The 18,918-nt window shown below is 42.6% G+C and overlaps 1 protein-coding gene across 1 annotated transcript in view; it reads right to left on the bottom strand.

The window, feature by feature from the left end:
* Nucleotides 1-3,628: 3,628 nt before the first annotated feature.
* The window catches only part of LOC126155401 (chymotrypsin-like elastase family member 1), a 129,059-nt gene continuing 113,769 nt past the window's right edge, over nucleotides 3,629-18,918 (bottom strand). Inside the window, exon 6 of the mRNA XM_049916225.1 lies at nucleotides 3,629-3,805. Within this exon, the coding sequence (XP_049772182.1) occupies nucleotides 3,629-3,805 (177 nt within the window). The remainder of the gene's footprint in view (nucleotides 3,806-18,918) is intronic.

Genomic DNA, 18,918 nt, shown 5'->3' on the forward strand with positions numbered 1-18,918 from the left:
GAAGAAGAAGTGTGACCACATCCTCTATTCCGGCTTGTCCAATTAATGGCATGCACTTTGTCCCTTGCTCACCCCCCACCCTAGTCGAAGCAAGTTTATTAAAAAAAAAAAAAAAAAAAAAAGGAGCCGAAGGAACACAGCAACGTTGAAGCCATGTTTTTAAACACAGTACAGAGACGTCGGATAGCTATACCGACGCCTGCGACAAAGTTCCCTATCACACCATTGAATTTCTTTGACACAAATATTTGACAGATCAGCTTTGACAAAGAAATATGATAGTATATTACCGACCTAACGAAGGTAGTCGAAAGATACACAAAAATATTATCGTCAAAATTTGTATTGAGAAATACTGTGCAGAAGGGGTAGAGTCCGGTCCATCCAAACTGTGGACAGAACCGCCTGTAACAAACTTGGACTCTTTTCAACATGATGCTGTTCGTCACCACATATGGGTATTAACGAGAGAAAAGAGTATTCAACTATTAGAAAAATTGTGCGTTACTCTTCGCGAGGCACAGTTACTCAGTGGCAGCAAAACGTACTTGTTAAAGGTTGTCAGAGCCCTCGGTTTTCGGTATAAAAAATGAATGGATGGAAAATTATAATGAAAAGAGGTGACATCGTACCGTGGCGTTGTCGATTTTTAAGAACTATCGTTAAAGTGCCGTTTGAAGACATTGTGAGGATCGACGAAACCTGGATAAACGCAGGCCATTCCGTCAGAAAAGACTGGATAGATGATAGCACGTGTGGAAGTTCTGTTGTTCCGGTGGTAAATGGAGAAAGAATTATTGTCTTGCATGCTGGAACTGCATCTGGTTTCATACCTGCCTGTCTCTTCGTTTACAAGTCAAAGAAAACAAATGAATACGACGAGGAGATGAAGCACGATAGTTTTCTGGCGTGGTTCAAGGGACAACTATTGGAAAACTTAAATCGGCCATTAATTTATTAAAGATGAAGCTCCAACGATGGCAACGATATGGTTGAACCGCCACAACGTGAAAATTCAGGAGAATTTGTGTGATGCCGAGCTCATAGAAATAGTAATGAAAAATAAGCCGCAATTTCAACAGTAGGTTGTGGACGAGGTAGCTAAAGACCGTGGCCACAGGGTTCTTAGGCTACCACCATACCACAGCCACTAATGCCATCGAAATAATTTGAGCACAAATTGAAAATTACGTGGCAACAAATAACAAAAGCTTCACTGTGACAGAAATTCAAAGACTGCTAAAGGAAGCAGTGGCACAAATAAGTGAAGTGGTGAAATGCATGCCACTCAGAGACGGTTGTTAAGGAAACGCGGAAAAGTGAAGTAAGTGTCGAGAGCAATATAGAAAATATAATTATATCCTTGGGCAATTCCAGTGGCTCGTCTACAGACCAGAGCTCAAATAACGAGTGCCAAGGAATAAAGTTATTCTGAACTAAGTGGCTTTTATCCTTTGCCTTAATTCCTCTTTGTATTTGTGTTTGTATTTCTTATTTTTGACTGAATGGTGTGTACTGCAGTTGCACAATAAATCTCATCTCATTGTTAAGGAAAACATCTCTGCACAAGTATGACACTCTGCATGCACACTACAATGACTGATAAGTACTGACACAGTTTACATTATTTTAATATTGTTAGTTATTGTATTGAAATGAACGATTCAGATCCAATTTAATTCCTCTTACGTATCGAATACGACAACTGAACGAGATTCGTTCTGATTATTGTGAAAACAGTGCTCTTCGTGTTGCTTTTGTTGAGATATACAAATAATAGGAACGAATTTTATACACAGGAGTGCTTTTGGTAAGCCACAAAGATAATAAAGATATAACGATTCTCTAAGACGAACTCAATACCGCACCTTCAAAGGCGGCGTGACAAGGTAGCCCAGTAAGGAACCGCACTGCTATTGCTGCTACAGCCATAACGTTCGCGCACGCTCCGGCAAACCGACAACATCGCCCCCTACGACACTTAACTGTACGTTACTGTCAATCACTTTTGTTACGGCTTGTGCACCACTTGTTAGCAGCAGCCACAGTGGCTGCGCCAAAGACTGAGACAGCGTGGAGTCTTACAATTATTTATTGAACTTTCTTTACAATTTCTCCCTCGACGTCGCTGCCCAGCCCTGCGGATCCCTCCGCCTGGCTGCTGCTGTGTAGATTCTCTGACAACGCGCGCAACGTGCGCCGCTGATCGCACTCGGAGCCTCAGGCCACCAGTGCTTCGCTGAAGTCAGGATGCCCTGTGGTTGAGATGAACTCGTCGCTGCGAGGCCAGCTACCGACGCCTGCTGCTGCACCGGCGGCTGGGAAGTTATCAGTCGCGATGTCCGCGAGGTCCCGTCATGGACGGGTCAGGTTGCCGTGAAGTCCGGGCGTCAGTCCCCGGCGGCGCCTGTGACCGCACTCGGAGCCTCAGGCCACCAGTGCTTCGCTGAAGTCAGGATGCCCTGTGGTTGAGATGAACTCGTCGCTGCGAGGCCAGCTACCGACGCCTGCTGCTGCACCGGCGGCTGGGAAGCTATCAGTCGCGATGTCCGCGAGGTCCCGTCATGGACGGGTCAGGTTGCCGTGAAGTCCGGGCGTCAGTCCCCGGCGGCGCCTGTGACCGAGACCACGCTGCGGCCGGTCCTACTGGAAGTTCTTGCTGTAGTTAGTTGGCCATGGTGGCGACCGAACTCGGACCGACCTCCAGAGCCGAAGTTGACATCTGGCGGCGAACGGATGACTCCTGCGAGCCTGGAACAGACTTCTGGAATCGTCACCTATGAAGATTGAACATTCGGACAAGGACCACATCCGTCGTCAGATCCGAACTGCTTCCTATAGGCTTCTGTCTGTTGCTGCCTGTGCTCCGCTATTTGTATCCAGAAGGAGGACTTTTTTACCCTCGGTGGTAGCTTTTTGTTATTACTCCCGCAGTATATTACAGTGTAACTTAGCGTGCTGGCCTCACTTTCCTTTACTCAGCACTCTCCAGGCTTCGCTCGGCGCTCGGTCTGTGTGCGTCCTTGCGTCAATCTGTTGGTAGACTGTTGCTGTCAGCAAGGCTATCTGTGCCTGCTTACTTCGCAACACCTCGATCGCCGGCGTGCCTCTGTTTTGCCATTCTCCACTGCGTGAAGCAACGCTTACTACATGTGGCCGCAACACATTGTTATTCTGATCCGGGTATGGAAGAACAATTTTTTAGGTCCTGTGTTTCTCATCAGCAGTCATCGATGAGAATAAATGATAATTTTTGGGCGTATCATGGTGTTTTTCAAGATTGTAAGTAATTTCTATGTTACTTTTTTTCTGTAGAAAGGTTTATAAAGAAGATTTCAAACAGATCTGAAAGAGAGAAATATTTACCGTATATTTCATTCTTCTTTATTTTTAGTTTTATTCTTACACTTTTTGTTCTTACAGTAAACATATTACTTGCTTTATGTATCCAAGTAGGGCTCCAGATTATAAACTGTCCACAATTGATACACATTTTGGGTACTGCACCTGTCTCAAGAAAGGAAACGTGGCATTACGATAATTTTATCGAGATAAATTGACTAAGAGATACAAATACAGTATAGCATGTCAATTAAACTAGCGCGTGGAGATGAAACCGCTCGTGTGATCAAGGGTAGACCGGAAGCCCCGTATGTCGGGCCAACCAGTCGAGGTAGGCGGCCACCATGACGAAGCCGGACGTGGCTCCCTCGCAGGTGGTGGTGCCCTGTATGAAGCTGGCCACGCCCACCACCGTGAAGTTCCCGTCCGCCTCCTTGCGCTGCATCGGGGTTCCGAAGTCACCCTGCAAAATGACAGTGTACGTATATCCATGTCACCACGTAAAGACGATGTTAAACGTTGTTAGCAAAAATATCGAAAATTTTCACATGATACCCTAATAAGCATTCAGACGGACATAGACTAATTTTTTTAAACAACAAAATACACGTTTTCTGTTAAAACTGTCTGCAAGAAAGAAAACGCTGTGCTGTGTAAATGTGCGGTTTAGTTTTCTTTCTCGCAGTTTTAACTATGATAACAGGGCATTTAAACCACTACAGAAATGTGCCTGTGTGTTTCCTTTTCCAACGAAGTCTTTGGTCGAAAGCTGACGTGTAAGTGTCCTTTCATTGTGGCTGTCTGCAACTTAACATATCTTCTTTACCGTAAGTAGCAATCTCTTTTTCCTTATACTGCTGATATTCCGACCTGGAGTTTCCATTATTTGACTTTTCGTTATATATAATTTTAAACAAAAATTTTGTACACAAAAATGCGCTGCTTTTTTCTTTCCTCGCAATTGTTTTTAACATAAGTCAGGAAAGATTTCTTTATGGCTTATGGTCTTATGATTAGACTACTACGACATAATCTGAATCGTCCTAAACTTTGTAATGCTGCCCGTTCGCAGATTAAAACAATCCGAAATACTGGCACTGAAACCACTATCCTCTCCGATCCAGCACCTGGAGTGCTCTCTCTCTCTCTCTCTCTCTCTCTCTCTCTCTCTCTCTCTTATCTGTCTGTCTGTCTCTCTCTCTATTTCTCTCTCATACCCCGTGAACCAATGACCCCAACCGATTTACACACACCTTTTGAGAAACTTCAATCCCCAGCGAAGGTTTTCTTTGCTGTAACATTAAAGGTCAAGTTCAGAGTGAGAGGAAAGAGGAAATGAGCAGAGAGGAGGTGGAGGGAGGGAGGAAATGGACAGAGAGGGGAGGAGGGGGGAGGGGGAATTGGTTGGTTGGCTGATTTGGGGGAGGGGACCGAACAGCGAGGTCATCGCTCCCATCGGGTTGGGAAAGGATGGAGAAGGAATTCGGCCGTCTCCTTTCAAAGGAACCATCCCGGCATTTGCCTGAAGCGATTTAGGAAAATCAGGGAAAGGAGAGGAGGAGATGGACGAAGAGAGGGCGGAGGAGGAGAGAGAGACTAGGGAGAAGGAAATTATGACATGTATCCAATTGCAATACATACTTAGCAGTTGCGGAACATTACCAGGTTCGCTAGTACCTTTATAAAAACAAACACACTGTCCATACAAAGTACATAGCAGCAAGGTTCAATCATGTTCCCAGCTTCCGAAGGGACGCATAGTTACAGCGTTCGCAGACCGTAATCACGATTGCTCTGCTGTTAGGTTAAATAGATTGCACATCATTTACGATATTGTGTTTTCACATCTAAATACACTGATTGAAGCAAAACATCATGAACGCAGCTCACTGCGAGAATGAACGAATTTGGACACCTGACGCGGTAAGGAATATCTGTAAGTGGAACCGAGACGAATAGCGATACGGGCCGCGAATGGGTAAATCTGCTAGCGTAAGCAACAATGACAAAGGGCAGATTGTTATGGGCCGGCGCGCGGGAACGAGCATATCAGAGATGACGAAAGTGTTCGGTTGTTCGCGCTCATTGTCTACAGAAAGTGGTTGAAGGACGGTGAAACCACGAGCAGACGGCAGTCTTGTAGGTCCATGCCTCATCGCAGAATGTAGAGCACATTGGCTTGTCCGCTCTGTAAAGCAGGATAGGCAGCGATATGTGGCAGATATGACAACAGGACACAATACTGGTACAGGTACTAGTGTTTGGGAGCACGCCATTTAGCGCACGTCATTGAACATAAGGCTCCACAGCAGATGTCCCCTAAGTGTTTCCATGTTGACCCAATGAAATCGTCAATTATGGTTGCAGTCGGCATGGCATCATAGAGAGTGGGAAGTGAGTCAATGAAAACGTTTTGCCCGGTCGGATGAATTGCGTTCCTTGTTGCACCAGGAGGTCGATGGTCGTGTCCGGATACGCCGTCATCCGGGTGAACATCTGCTCGTAATATGCGCTGCGCCACGGCACAATCTTGTGGGGGTAGTTTTACGCTTGGAGTGACATTCAGCTCTGAGATTACATAGCACGTGTGGAGATACCGGAGGCACTATGACAGCTGCGTAATACGTGAACATCGTTGCGGATACCATGCATCCCTTAATGCCTGATGTATTCCCTGAAGGCTATCGTCTACAACTACATCTACATGGTTACTCTGCAATTCACAGTTAAGTGCGTGGTAGAGGATTCATCGAACCACTTTCGAGCTACATCTCTACGTTTCCACTCTCTAACAGCGCGCGGGAAAAACGAGCACTTAAATCTTTCTGAACGAGCTCTGATTTCTCTTATATTATCATGATGATAATTTCTCGCTATGTAGGTGGGATCCCACAGAATATTTTCGCATTCGGAAGAGAAAGTGGGTGATTGAAATTTTACGACAAGATTCTAGCTTAACGAGAAACGCCTTTGTTTTAACGACTGCCACCTTAATTCACGGATCATGTCCGTTGCACTCTCTCACCTATTTCGCGGTCATACAAAACGAGCAGCCCTCCTTTTAACTTTTACGATGTCCTCCGTCAGTCCCGTCTGATGCGGATCCCACACCGCACAGCAATACACCAGAAGAGGGCGGACAAGCGTGGTGTACGTAGTCTTTTTAGTTGATCTGTTGCATTTTCTACCAATAAATCGCAGTCTTTGGTTTGCTTTACCCGCAATATTTTCTATGTTCAAATGGCTCTAAGCACTATGGGACTTAACATCGGAGGTGATCAGTCCCCTAGGCTTAGAACTACTTAAACCTAACTAACCTAAGGACATCACACCCATCCATGCCCGAGGCAGGATTCGAACCTGCGACGTAGCAGCAGCGCGGTTCCAGACTGAAGCGCCTAGAACCGCTCGGCCACACCGGCCGGCAATATTTTCTATGTGATCGTTTCAATTGAAGTTACTCGTAATTGTAATCTCTAAGTATTTAGATTCGTGCGATTTATCGCGTAACCGAAATTTAGCTGATTTCTTTTACTATTCGTGTGAATAACTTCGCACTTTATATTATTTAGAGTCAACTGCCACTTTTTGCACCACACACATATGTTGTTTAAATCATTTTGCACTTGGTTTTGATCATCTGATGACTTTACAAGACGGTAAATGACAGCATCATCTGCAAACAATCAAAGAGGGCTGCTCAGATTGTCTCCTGTGTCGTTTATGTAGATCAGTAACAGAAGAGGGTCTATAACAACTCCTTGGGAAACGCCAGATTTTTCTTCTGTTTTACTCTAAGACTTTCCGTCGGTTACTACCAACTGTGACCCACCTGACAGAAACTGACCAATCCATTTGCACAACTGAGACAATAATCCATAGGCATGCAATTTGTTTAGAAGACGCTTGTGAGGAACAGTGTCGAAAGCCTTCTGGAAATCTAAAAATATGGAATAAACTTGACAACCACTGTCGATAGCACTCATTACTCCGTGAGAATAGAGAGCTAGTTATGTTTCACACGAACGATTTTTCCTGAATCCGTGCTATTAGCGATAAATCGTTCTCTTCGAGATAATTCATTATGTCCGAACACAGAAAGTGTTCCAAAACCCTACTGCAAATCGACGTTAGAGACTTGGGTCTCTAATTCAGTGCATTACTCCTGTTTCCTTTCTTGGGTATCGGTGTGATTTGTGCAAATTTCCAGTTTTTAGGTACAGATGTTTCGATGAGCAAGCGGTTGTCTATCATTGTTAGATATGGAGCTATTATTATATCAGCATACTCTGAAAGGAACCCAACTGGAATACAGTCTGGACCGGAAGCCTTGTCTTTATTCACCGAGGATATCTACTTCTAAGTTAGTCATTTCGCAGTTGTTCTAGATTCGAATTCTGAAATATTTACTTCGTCCTCTTGGGTCAACGATTTTCGGAAAATCTTGTTTAGTAACTCTACTTTAGTGGCACTGTCATCAGTGACATAACTATTGTTATCGTGCAGTGAAGGTTTGATACTAGTGTACTTTGCATACGACCAGAATCTCTTTGGGTTTTCTGCCAGATTTCGAGACAGTATCGTTGTGGGAAGTATTAAAAGCAGCCTGCATTGAAGTTCGCGCTAAATTTCGAGTTTCAGTGAAATTTCGCCAATTTGTGAATTTTGTATTCTTTTAAATTTGGAATGCTTTTTTCGTTGCTTCTACAAGTGTTCTGGCCCATTTAGTGTACAGAGGGGATCAGTGCCATCGCTTATTAATTTATCCCTCAACTGCCAGCGATACAATTTCTTTGAATTCAAAGCACATCTGGTCTATAATTACATAGTTATATCGGAAGATCGTATCTCCAGTAGGATGACGGACCGCGAAATAATGCTAGAATCGTGCTGCAGTGGTTTGAAAATCATGAGAGTTATATCTTGTCCACCAATTTCGCCAGATCTGCACTCGATGTAATAGATCGTAGACGCATTAATGCGTGAGTTCCGCGCCCACAAACCACCAGCCCATAATTTACGGGAACTGCGTGACATATGGGTAGACATATGGCACCACGTATCTCTGGGAACATACCGAGGACTCGCCGAATCAATGCCACGCAGGATCGCTGCTGTATTGAATGATAATGGTGGGCGAACACGCTATTAAGGAGTTAGTGTTTACGCTCCTCAGTATATCTGTTTTCATAGTCAAAGACATACGTTGAGCTAAGAGTATCTTATCAACTAGGTACGGTATTGTATCATTATTATATACCATGTTTATCATATTCTACTTGGACCAGTGCCTACAGGAAGTGATCTGTGGGGTATGTGTTTTATTGTACCCTAACTTTCCCTTTAGGATCAGCAGCCTCTATTTCACGAACACTTCTTCTCTTGCATGAAATCCATTCTACTAGTTTGACTGTGGGCGAAGGCGAATTTTCTCCTCTCTCAGAGCTTAGAAACGGAGACAATAACAGACATCAGGATTGAAGAACAAAGAGAGAAATCTCTAGTAATGCATGGAGCACGGTGGGGCAGCAGCCAGACACGAAGTAGTTGGATAATGCAAATTGAAACTACAGCTATATTGTAATTCAAACGCCATTTATTCAAAACATGCTACCAGTTTCGACACGAAAAAGTGTCATCTTCAGGCACGAGCGTAATCTGCGATCAGTGTACAAACCACAATGACAAAGACCAAAGGAGTCTTCAGATTGAAACAGTACAACTTATTTAAGCATGTTGCGCCAGCATGCGTAGCGAACGAAGCTGAGTACAGCAGAGACGGTAATCTGACCATTGGTGGGCTTGTTACTGGAAGTTACGGATTCCATTTGGTTTTAACTCTGCTGCACTCGACTTTGTTGGTTGCACGTACTGGCGTAACATGCTTGTTTGGCTGCACTCTTTCCATTTGAAGACTCCATTGGTCTTTGTCATTGTGTTTTGTACGTTGACGGTAGATTATCCTTGGGGACTGAAGATGACGCTTTTTTGGGTCGAAACTGGTAGCATGTTTTGAATTATTACAATACAGCTGTTGGTTTCAATTTGCATTATTCAAGCACTAAGGAGAGAAATGGCGTTAGATTACCCCAGCCCTCTCTTTTAGCGTACGTGATTTGGAACACGTAGAGGGAAAGATCTTTCCCTCCGAGTTCGTAGGTGAATGATTGCATTGGTTGCTGGAAGTTCACAATAGAAACTTCGAGATCTTTCTAGAAAAACTGTTAGTTAAAACTGGAGGACAAGGACACCGTACGGTGCGCGTTTGGATCGTTGTGTTGCGCCCAGAAGCTAGGCCTGTGGTTGGCCTGAATGTGTGCCAAAAAATGCGTCGTCCAGGGAGTGCTGAGGAGCGAACAGTGGACAGCTGAAGACGGGACGAGCTGCAGTCTGGACGCGTTAGAGATGCTGTTGGTTGGAGGGGACAAGCTGACCAGCAGCACCACGAGGTAATGACGGCAAGACACAGTGCAACTTCTTGATGGTGCTGTTAGTTAGGTCGCGATAAGAGCTTGTTAGTAGTCACAGTTCTGTGTACCAAACTCTTTCAGAATTGCTGAAATCTTTGCCCAGTGTGTCGTAAGCTACATACTTTACACGGCCCTGTTTGAGGTTGACCAGTGTGTTTCGCTCTCTTTTTTCAGTAACTTTAACTAATATCAATTTCTCTCTCGCTCTGCTCTTGTCCCAAGCAAATCGGTTAACCAGATTGTAAGTTTATCAGCACCGCGAATCTCTGTGAATGAGCAATAACAAATTTCTCTCTTGTTCTTTGCCCTCAGGAACGCTATCTCTTTTGTAGCATGCTCCATCACGCACAAGCTTATAACATCCTTTCCGCTGTTGCCATAGAGGCATCTCACCATTTTGTGTGCTAAATTATTGTAAAGCCTTCATTCCGTAAGAGGCAGCAACATTTAAGAGCATTGTTTGATACGCAATTCAAATTTCCTTCATGGAATATATCCAAAAGTTTGAATCCAGTCTTTTAGTTCAAGCATCCCAGGTGAATTTCAGATTCGTCCAGGCAACAGACTAAGGAATATAGAAGATACAGCTAAATGCTGTGTTTGTTTCCATAATGCCGTGCTGTGCTGTTTGCGTCAGTTGTGTGAAGTTGAAGAAATTGTTTTACTTGTTTTCAGGGCAGAAATTCATCCTACTTTAATTAATCACTGATTACTATCAGATCACTCCATACTACCAAATTTAAAATCACAGCCGGCACTTTATAATAGCTATAGGTACATTGTGCATAATGTACATTATCAGCAACGGCAGATCCTACAGTATACAGCCATTTACGTGAAGGCAAATTAAACATTCTTCATGTTGTGTTAAATAACTCCTGATCGCTTGAGAGTGGCCTAATGGCAACTAGCGCTATTGCTTATTTAAATTTTCCTCGTTATAGAACTTGATCATCAGCATGAGCATAGTGTACATTATTAGCAACGGTAGATCCTACAGTATACCAGCAATTTAAGTGAAGGCAGGTTAAATATTCTACATGTTGTGTTAAATAACTCCTGATCGCTTGAGAGTTTTTCAAATAGATGTTGAATAAATCTAGCTTAGTGTGTTCTGCTAAAAATTAAGAGAAAGTTCACAACACGATTGATGCTCAATCTCCCTTTGGCGCTATCGTTCCTACCGCAGACAGCCTGACGCGGGTATTGCGTTCCAATGAACTTCGAACATGACACAAGGAACTTTGAGCCTTCATCTAGCTTCTACAGACTATGAACGACATTGTTTTTGTTACCTAATAAGTATCCGACGCAAAAATCAGGTAAAAATATAATTTAATTTGTTAAGGTGCATCGTTTTCATCTTCAATGTCTCCTGAAACTCATCGTTTCAACCTTACCTGTGGAATGTTCTTTAAGACTTCTTCGGGTAGCGCAACATCAGCTGAAGAAAAAGAAGAGGAAATGGTTACGAAACCTTACACTTCTATTTAAAGTCACATATCTACAGCGACACGAATGGTATACAGAATGGACAATTATAGATGGCGCTTCCTTTCAAGAAACCAACCGAGGATCCTTTCAAGTATCGTGTCCCGTAGACTGATAATATTACCTGTGGACGGCGTGTCATGTCCAATTGAAAGTGTTCCTCTGCGAAAAGTGGATAGAAAAAGTAGTTTCAGTTTACCAGAGGTTTCTCAGTTCATTTGAGTGTCAACCAGAACTGTTGAACCTGTATATTTTCAATAGAAGGAAGAGGGAGTTTGAGGTTACATGGCGTTTCGACGTCGAGATCGCTGGGGACAGCAGTAGATTAGTTCAGAAGAATGCGATGGAAATCAGTGATGTATTTAAAGGAACCGTCCGTTATTAACCCTAAATGGTTCAGGGGTAACATAGAAGACCTAAGGCTAGATGGTGGACTAGGGTATAAACACAGCTTCTCTGAAATATGGAATGTCTAACTTATGGAGGCATTTAGCATTTAACACGTATGGCTATCCTCGCAGGTTAAGTTGTGCCATTGTTTGGGTTTAGTGACAAAAGTACAGCGAGGAATTCTCCTACGATGCTGTGGAGTCTTCAGCACCACAACTACTAACGTCCGACCTATTTTAATGGGCGTATGTCACCTGCACCTACAAATTGTCTGAAGAAAAAAACAGCACGGAAAGCTACATAATGTTCTTGGGGAGCCAGCAGCAAATCCATTTGCAATAAAAAATTTAATATTTACAGAATTGCAGCAGAGATGGAATTCCTCAGACACAGGAAGGAGAACATTTCAGTTCCTTCCTTTGAAAATGAAAGGCTTCAGGTAACATATTTGTAGTCAAATTGGGGACTGGACTTCTATCTCTCGGCACAAGAGCTATAAAAATGGCTCTGAGCACTATGGGACTCAACATCTTAGGTCATAAGTCCCCTAGAACTTAGAACTACTTAAACCTAACTAACCGAAGGACATCACACACACCCATGCCCGAGGCAGGATTCGAACCTGCGACCGTAGCAGTCCCGCGGTTCCGGACTGCAGCGCCAGAACCGCTACAAGAGCTATACCCAACACGTCAGAACAGAACTGGTAGGAGGGCAAAACCAGCTGTGACTGTGGTGAAACCGAAACTCCAGATCATGTCCTATGAGAATGTCCCGTAGTTGAAGACACAGCATGGACAGCTACGCATGGTTTAAGAGGTGAAACTACTTACGACATAATTTTGGTAAAAAAGTACTTTGACACCTTGTTTCTTGTAGCTGACGCTGTCCCAGAAAAAAGTAACGTCTAACAATAGACAACAGACACCTCAGCAGAGACAATAAAGGCCTAGGGAACAAGAACGAAAATTGATAGTCATACGCTCGCATGGGCCAGTAACGGAAGAGTGAAGGGAAGTGACCAGAAGCGTGCCTGAGAAGAAGAATTTGGAAATTTGTGGTAAGATTCTATCGGACCAAACTTCTGAGGTCATCGGTTCCTAGACTTACGCACCAATTAAACTAACTTACGCTAAGGACAACATATATACCCATGCCCGACGGAGGACTCGAATCTCCGATGGGGGAGCCGCGCGAACTGTGACAAGGCGCCATAGACCGCACGGGTACCCCGCGCGGCGCCTGAGAAGAACGAGCAGAATCAGAGAGAGTCAAATGATGCACTGTGTGTGTGACGCCTTGCGGTCTGGAGGTAGCAAGATACTGGTGAAGCTGGTTGCATGGTCGATCTAATACGGAAAGTACAAAGACATTGGATACATTCCGGTAATCGTAAACTGTATGTGTGTCTATCTCAGACCACAGGGAAGAGAATTAACGAAGCTATACAAGACAATATACTATGTACTTGTCCTCTGAAGATCAGCAACCCTATCGTTATCACAAATAATAGTATTCGAAGCATTAGTGTTAATAACACAAATTTTATTAGTAGTAGTTGCTGTAGAAAAATCAAGGTGGTGATAGCAGCCACATTGCGACGATGCGCTGTTCTTCTGCCTTCCTATTAACATAGAAATTATTCAGCTTAATGAGGTTTTTTTGAAGCTCTAACCTGCCAAGATAGCTGTGCGCGCTACAACGCCGCTTCCAGGACGGGGAGGTACGCCGACCCCATTTCGAATCCGTCTGGCGGATTAACGACGAACATCGGTGTGCCAGTCAGCCTGCACGTGGTTTTTAGACGGTTTCCCACATCCCATTAGCTAAATACCGGGCTAGCACCCAATTTCCGCCTCACTTACATGTTTCGCAGCCATTGAGAAAACTTTCACCCACTTTCACATGAATAACACTGCACACAGACAGTTGGGGTACGCACATTCCGCCCCCGCGCGGATAAATGGGTGGCGACAGGAGGGGCATCCGGCCACCCCTTAAATTAACCGTGTTCAGTCCGTTTACAGAATGCCGACTCTGGGCACTGCGCCGCAAAGGCACAAGAAAAAGAAGGTATTTAGAAGGTCGGCAGGCCCTGAAGCGATGTTTCATGTTCCTTAACTGCCGGCCACTGTGGCCGAGCTGTACTAGGCGTTTCATTCCGGAACCACGCGGCTGCTACGGTCGCAGGTTCGAATCCTGCCTCGGGCATGGATGTGTGTGATGTCCTTAGGTTAGTTACGTTTAAGTAGTTGTAAGTCTAGGGGACTGATGACCTAAGATGTTGAGTCCCATAGTGCTTAGAGCCATGTTCCTTAACTGAGAGAAGCTGTAACAATGTGTTGCGCTCCACATGTCAATAGGGTGCACATCAACTATCATCTCAACTTGATAGTTGATTGTTGTATAGACAACATCACAGTCTGCCTAAACCAGTTATGTTGCCCACTGATGCATCAAGTATACGGATGGTGTTAACCCTTTTAGCATTAACTAAGGCCTGAAGATGGTGCTCTGAAGCACCGAAATTGGTAGCCATACAATAAATGACATCATAAAGACGGCTGTAAGTGTTTTATTTTCTTTCAGACAGACAGTTGGGGTACACACATTCCTCCCCGGCGCGGACAAGAGGGGCATCCGGCCCCCCCTTAAATTAACTGTGTCAAGTCCGTTATCACAAGGATGGACGTAAATTAAATTTAAGGGTTTCTGTGAAGATACTCAATTGAATACAATGGTTTGCTCAACAGAAGTTCTTTAATCGAGTCTTAAACTCCACTACATTATCTACATGACATTTAATGTGCTGAATGCCTTTGAACCCTCGTGGCAGACTTCTTTTTGTACTAATATTAAACCTCTTAATGATTTTGCTGTTTTGGTTTTTACGTTTTTTTGCAAAGAGAGGTGTATTGTAATGACAGAAAAATCCATGAATATATGTGCTGTGAAGTAGTTGTCAAAATTACCAGTTTTTGAAGAGGTCTCTGGTGAACATAATTCTTAAAACACACTTCTTCATTCTAAAAATACTATCCCTGTGACTCGAATTACCGTAGAAAATGATTCCATAACTCGTTATTGATTGGAAATATGCAGTATAAACAAGTTTATTCATGTTTAAATCGCCTATAGCTGTTCTGGCTCTGAGCACTATGGGACGCGCCTATAGCAGTAACTTGCATAGTGCAACATACCTGAAACATGCGCATCATTAATTTATTATATTACACCGTCGAAATGCGTTGATTTTTCTGTATTTAGTTATGAATAGCTTAAGAAATATCTATTCTGTATTGTCACTTTGTGTACACACATTTTCCACGAAGTCCGTCCTATCATACAGTTACAGACGCGGATGAACGAAAATAAGCTCCGTTTTTACTAATCCTTTCACACAAACAGAACACACACTATCTCTAGTAGCCAAATTAAGGTATTAACTCGAACCTGATATTGAAAGAACCTCACATTTCGTCAGTTAAAGGGCATTTTGTAAAACACACCGTGTTTTACAGTTTTGAACGCTCGCTTAAATATTGCGCAGATCATCACTTCTAGTATTATGACTGCACGGCAAGCCATGCGCAATCTGTATCCTTCGAAAGAAAGTCTCAAACCTTAGTATATATAAAAAAAGATCGACAAATGATCATGAACACTTAATGGTTAGTCAATTTTTTCAGAAAACTACTACAGCTCAATCTTAACGAAAATGCCTGGAACTCTGTGCTACACGACCTCCTGTCAAAAGAACAGAAGACAGATTGCTCTCTACTCCCGCGCGAAATTCTTCTCCCAGTAACAAAGCGCGTGAGAGACCTTTTCTCTGATTAGCCGAATAACACACAAGCCAATCAGCTTCATATTTCGATTCATGTGACCCGGCGCTCTCTGTCTCTTTATGTTAATCCCCTATCCGCAATTAGTTTACGTAAAATTATAAAATAGCACATTCCCAAAAAACAAAAAAAACAAAAACAAAAAACAAATTAATCCCATGTTTAATTGTCTGAAGAAGGAATGAACTAAGTTTTACGGATCTACAATACCGAAAGCTTGCTACTTTACAGTTATCATTTTCCGCCCGTGTATGTGGCTCAAACAGGGCTGCGCAATCTGTTAGTGGTGGTATGAATACAGCACCCGTGCACAACTAAAAGAGTGCAAGAGTGGTTATGAGTTATTAGATGCATGAAACAAAATGCAAATTAAAAAATGAAATCCGCAGGCATACTGGGACTCTCACACTGTCACGCAAAACAGCAAGTTGGGAAATCTAACAAAATAATGTGGTATTCTTACGCTGCTCCAGCTGTCTTGTTCTGCGAATATGAGATTCTCCAATTTAGCTAGTCTAGCAGTTAAAAGCATATGAAGATATAGGCTACTGCATATAGATTCAAGGTCTATGATATATGAAACAATATGTTTTCTGGGCAAGCACTATTAGGCAAAGAAAGCACGACCAGATAAATTTGAAAACTGGTACGCAATCAGTATGGAGCGTCATACTTCGAAACTGTTGAATAGTGTTAGAAATAAAAACTAAAGTGGTGTTCGATGACGGCCGTTTAGAATCTGAAATTTGCGACTTTATATTTAGCGAAATTTAGAAAAAAACTTTGTGGTTTTCGTGACTTTGATGGATCCTTCAGTAATGAAAAGAGGCGGAAGATATTCATAATACTAAGAACTGGGGTATGAAGTGCAGCTTCTACCATAAATATTGTAGTATACTTACATACAAAAAACCTATGGGAACCAGAAAAATACAAGGAGAAAATTAGTGAAGACAAATTAGTTTCAAGTCAAATGTAAAAATGGCTGCATTTAACATACTACTGTTTAACATTTGTGTTCGAGGACAGAAAGACTATGAAACTCATAACAAGAGTCGAAATACAAGGGGAACCAACTCCAATGATCGCAGATGATATGTCTTTCCAACTGAACGGAAGGCAGTGTGAGATACACGCACTTGGAAGCTGAGAAGACGCGCTAGTTAACGCTGAGTTAACTTAAAAGATACACAAAACGAAGGAAAACAAGTAGATAGACAATGAAGAGAATCAGAAAAGAAAGCAACAATTCTCTAAACGTCAATTCTGCTCAAGATAGAGTAGGATAACTCTAACAGTTCTTTTCTCTATAAAACATGCTTACAGGAATGGACCAGTTCTTTTGGACGCAAAGGAATATTTCTACAAAAAATATATTTATTAGTCTCAAACAATATGGGGAATTAAGAAAGATTCCCCTAAAACTGGACGCCTGAAATGCATAAGTTACGGAAGTGTAATGCGGATACTGAGAAAACTAAAAGAGAAAATATTTGGGAAAAGCAGATTTCAAATCCACGTCCAGGCATCCTGGTTTCACATTTTCGATGGTTTTCTAACCCAGTACGGCCTGAATTTATGTTCTTTGGCGTTGACAATTTGTTTCTATGTCCTTTGGCAGGCTGGAAATTGCGTTAGTAGCAATAAAACTCGAGAAATATATGTTTTTGCTGTTATCCTTCATTCCTTCCAAAGAGGGACTTCTGAGCTCAGTCAGGACATAATGGTTCAGCCATCGACAAACATTACTTTGTAGTAACTGGTTTTGATGAAAACAATTTTCTCTCTCATTGACACATAAAAATACCTTACATTGGGAACACTGTTAATGAGTTCTTGATTCTATATTGTAAATAACATAGTTCTCACGTTTTCCAGGATTAGTAATAAAAACTGGCAATGAGCTCCAAGATTTTGCGTTCGAATTTCATTTGAAAATGAAAACTCTTTCTCTCTTCTTTTATTCTCAAAATAATTGGGAGATATTTCTTGTTATCAATGTCATCTTCTAACTGCAAGTGTTCAGCTTCTGGAGAATAACTGGAAATTTTCTGCTCATGATGTACATGGCGTGGTGTCATTTTGTCATTTCTTGTTTGTTTCGCCGGTAAAATTTTGAGTTTGAGTTATTCAAGAATATCTATGATGCATATAAGCAGACTGAAGCTATGAATGAAAATTTGTACCAGAATCTACATTTGCATCCACATCTACATTGATACTCCACAAGCCACCGTACGGTGCATGGCGGAGGGTACCCTTTGCCACTATTTGTCATTTCCCCTCTTGTTCCACTCACAAACAGAGCGAGAGGAAAACTACTGTGTATAAGCCTCTGTGAGCCCTAGTTTGTCTAATCTTATCTTCGTGTTCTTTACGCGCAATGCACGTTGGTGGCAAGAGAATCATTCGGCAGTCAACATCAAATATCGGTTCCCTAAATTTTGTCAAACTGAAGTTAGAGGTCCGTTCCTTCACCCTTCGTATACACAAGAGTCACCTGCGCTCTTTTTTCAGTCGCTTGGGAGCTTATGCTGGGCGAGAGATTCGCGATAAATACACGCTAGGTAAGGGGCCAATTCCGTAGAATACTCCTTGTAAAACTGAATTGGGATTCCATCTGTACCTGATGACTTATTTTCTTTCAAATCTTTCAGTTGTTACTCTACACCAGGGATGCTTACTACAATGTCGTCCATATGGAAGTCTGTCCGATGCTCAAATGACGGTATGTTTGTGCGATTCTCCTGCGTGAACGATTTCCTGAAAGCGAAATTTAAAACTTGGGCTTTCGTTTGGCTGTCTTCAATTGCCATACCTGGCTGGTCAACAAGGGACTGAATGGGAAGCCTTACACCCCCTCAGTGATTTTACATTGAACCAGAATTTTCTCGGCTTCTCTGCCAGATCTTTTGCTAAGGTATAGCATAGATCTTTTCACAGACGCAGGAGTCTCTACTATCAATTGCTTGTCGTCATTTTTGTTCTATTTTGAATCGAGACTCCAACAGCTTCTGCTTCCTCAGCATCTTCCGAATTTCGTTATTAAACCATGGTGGATCTTTTCCATCCTTTATCCACTTACTCGGCACATAACCCCCCAGACAACGATTTACAATCTGCTTGAACTTAGCCCATAATCTCTCTAACTCCATCTTAATGGAACTAAGTGACGTCAATTCACTCTCAAAGTGAGATACTAACAACTGCTTATACGCTCTATCTAGCAGAAACACTCTCTTAGCCTTCTTGACTGATTTATTAACTTAAGTAACAATAGTTGCTAAGTTCACATCATGATCGCTAATTCCGTTTCTGTACTGTCTTTGTCGATAAGGTCCAGCCTATTTGTAGCTACAAGGTCTAAGACATCTCCATTG

This window comes from Schistocerca cancellata, chromosome 2 (genome assembly GCF_023864275.1).
Source record: "Schistocerca cancellata isolate TAMUIC-IGC-003103 chromosome 2, iqSchCanc2.1, whole genome shotgun sequence".
NCBI classification, from domain to species: Eukaryota; Metazoa; Arthropoda; class Insecta; order Orthoptera; family Acrididae; genus Schistocerca; species Schistocerca cancellata.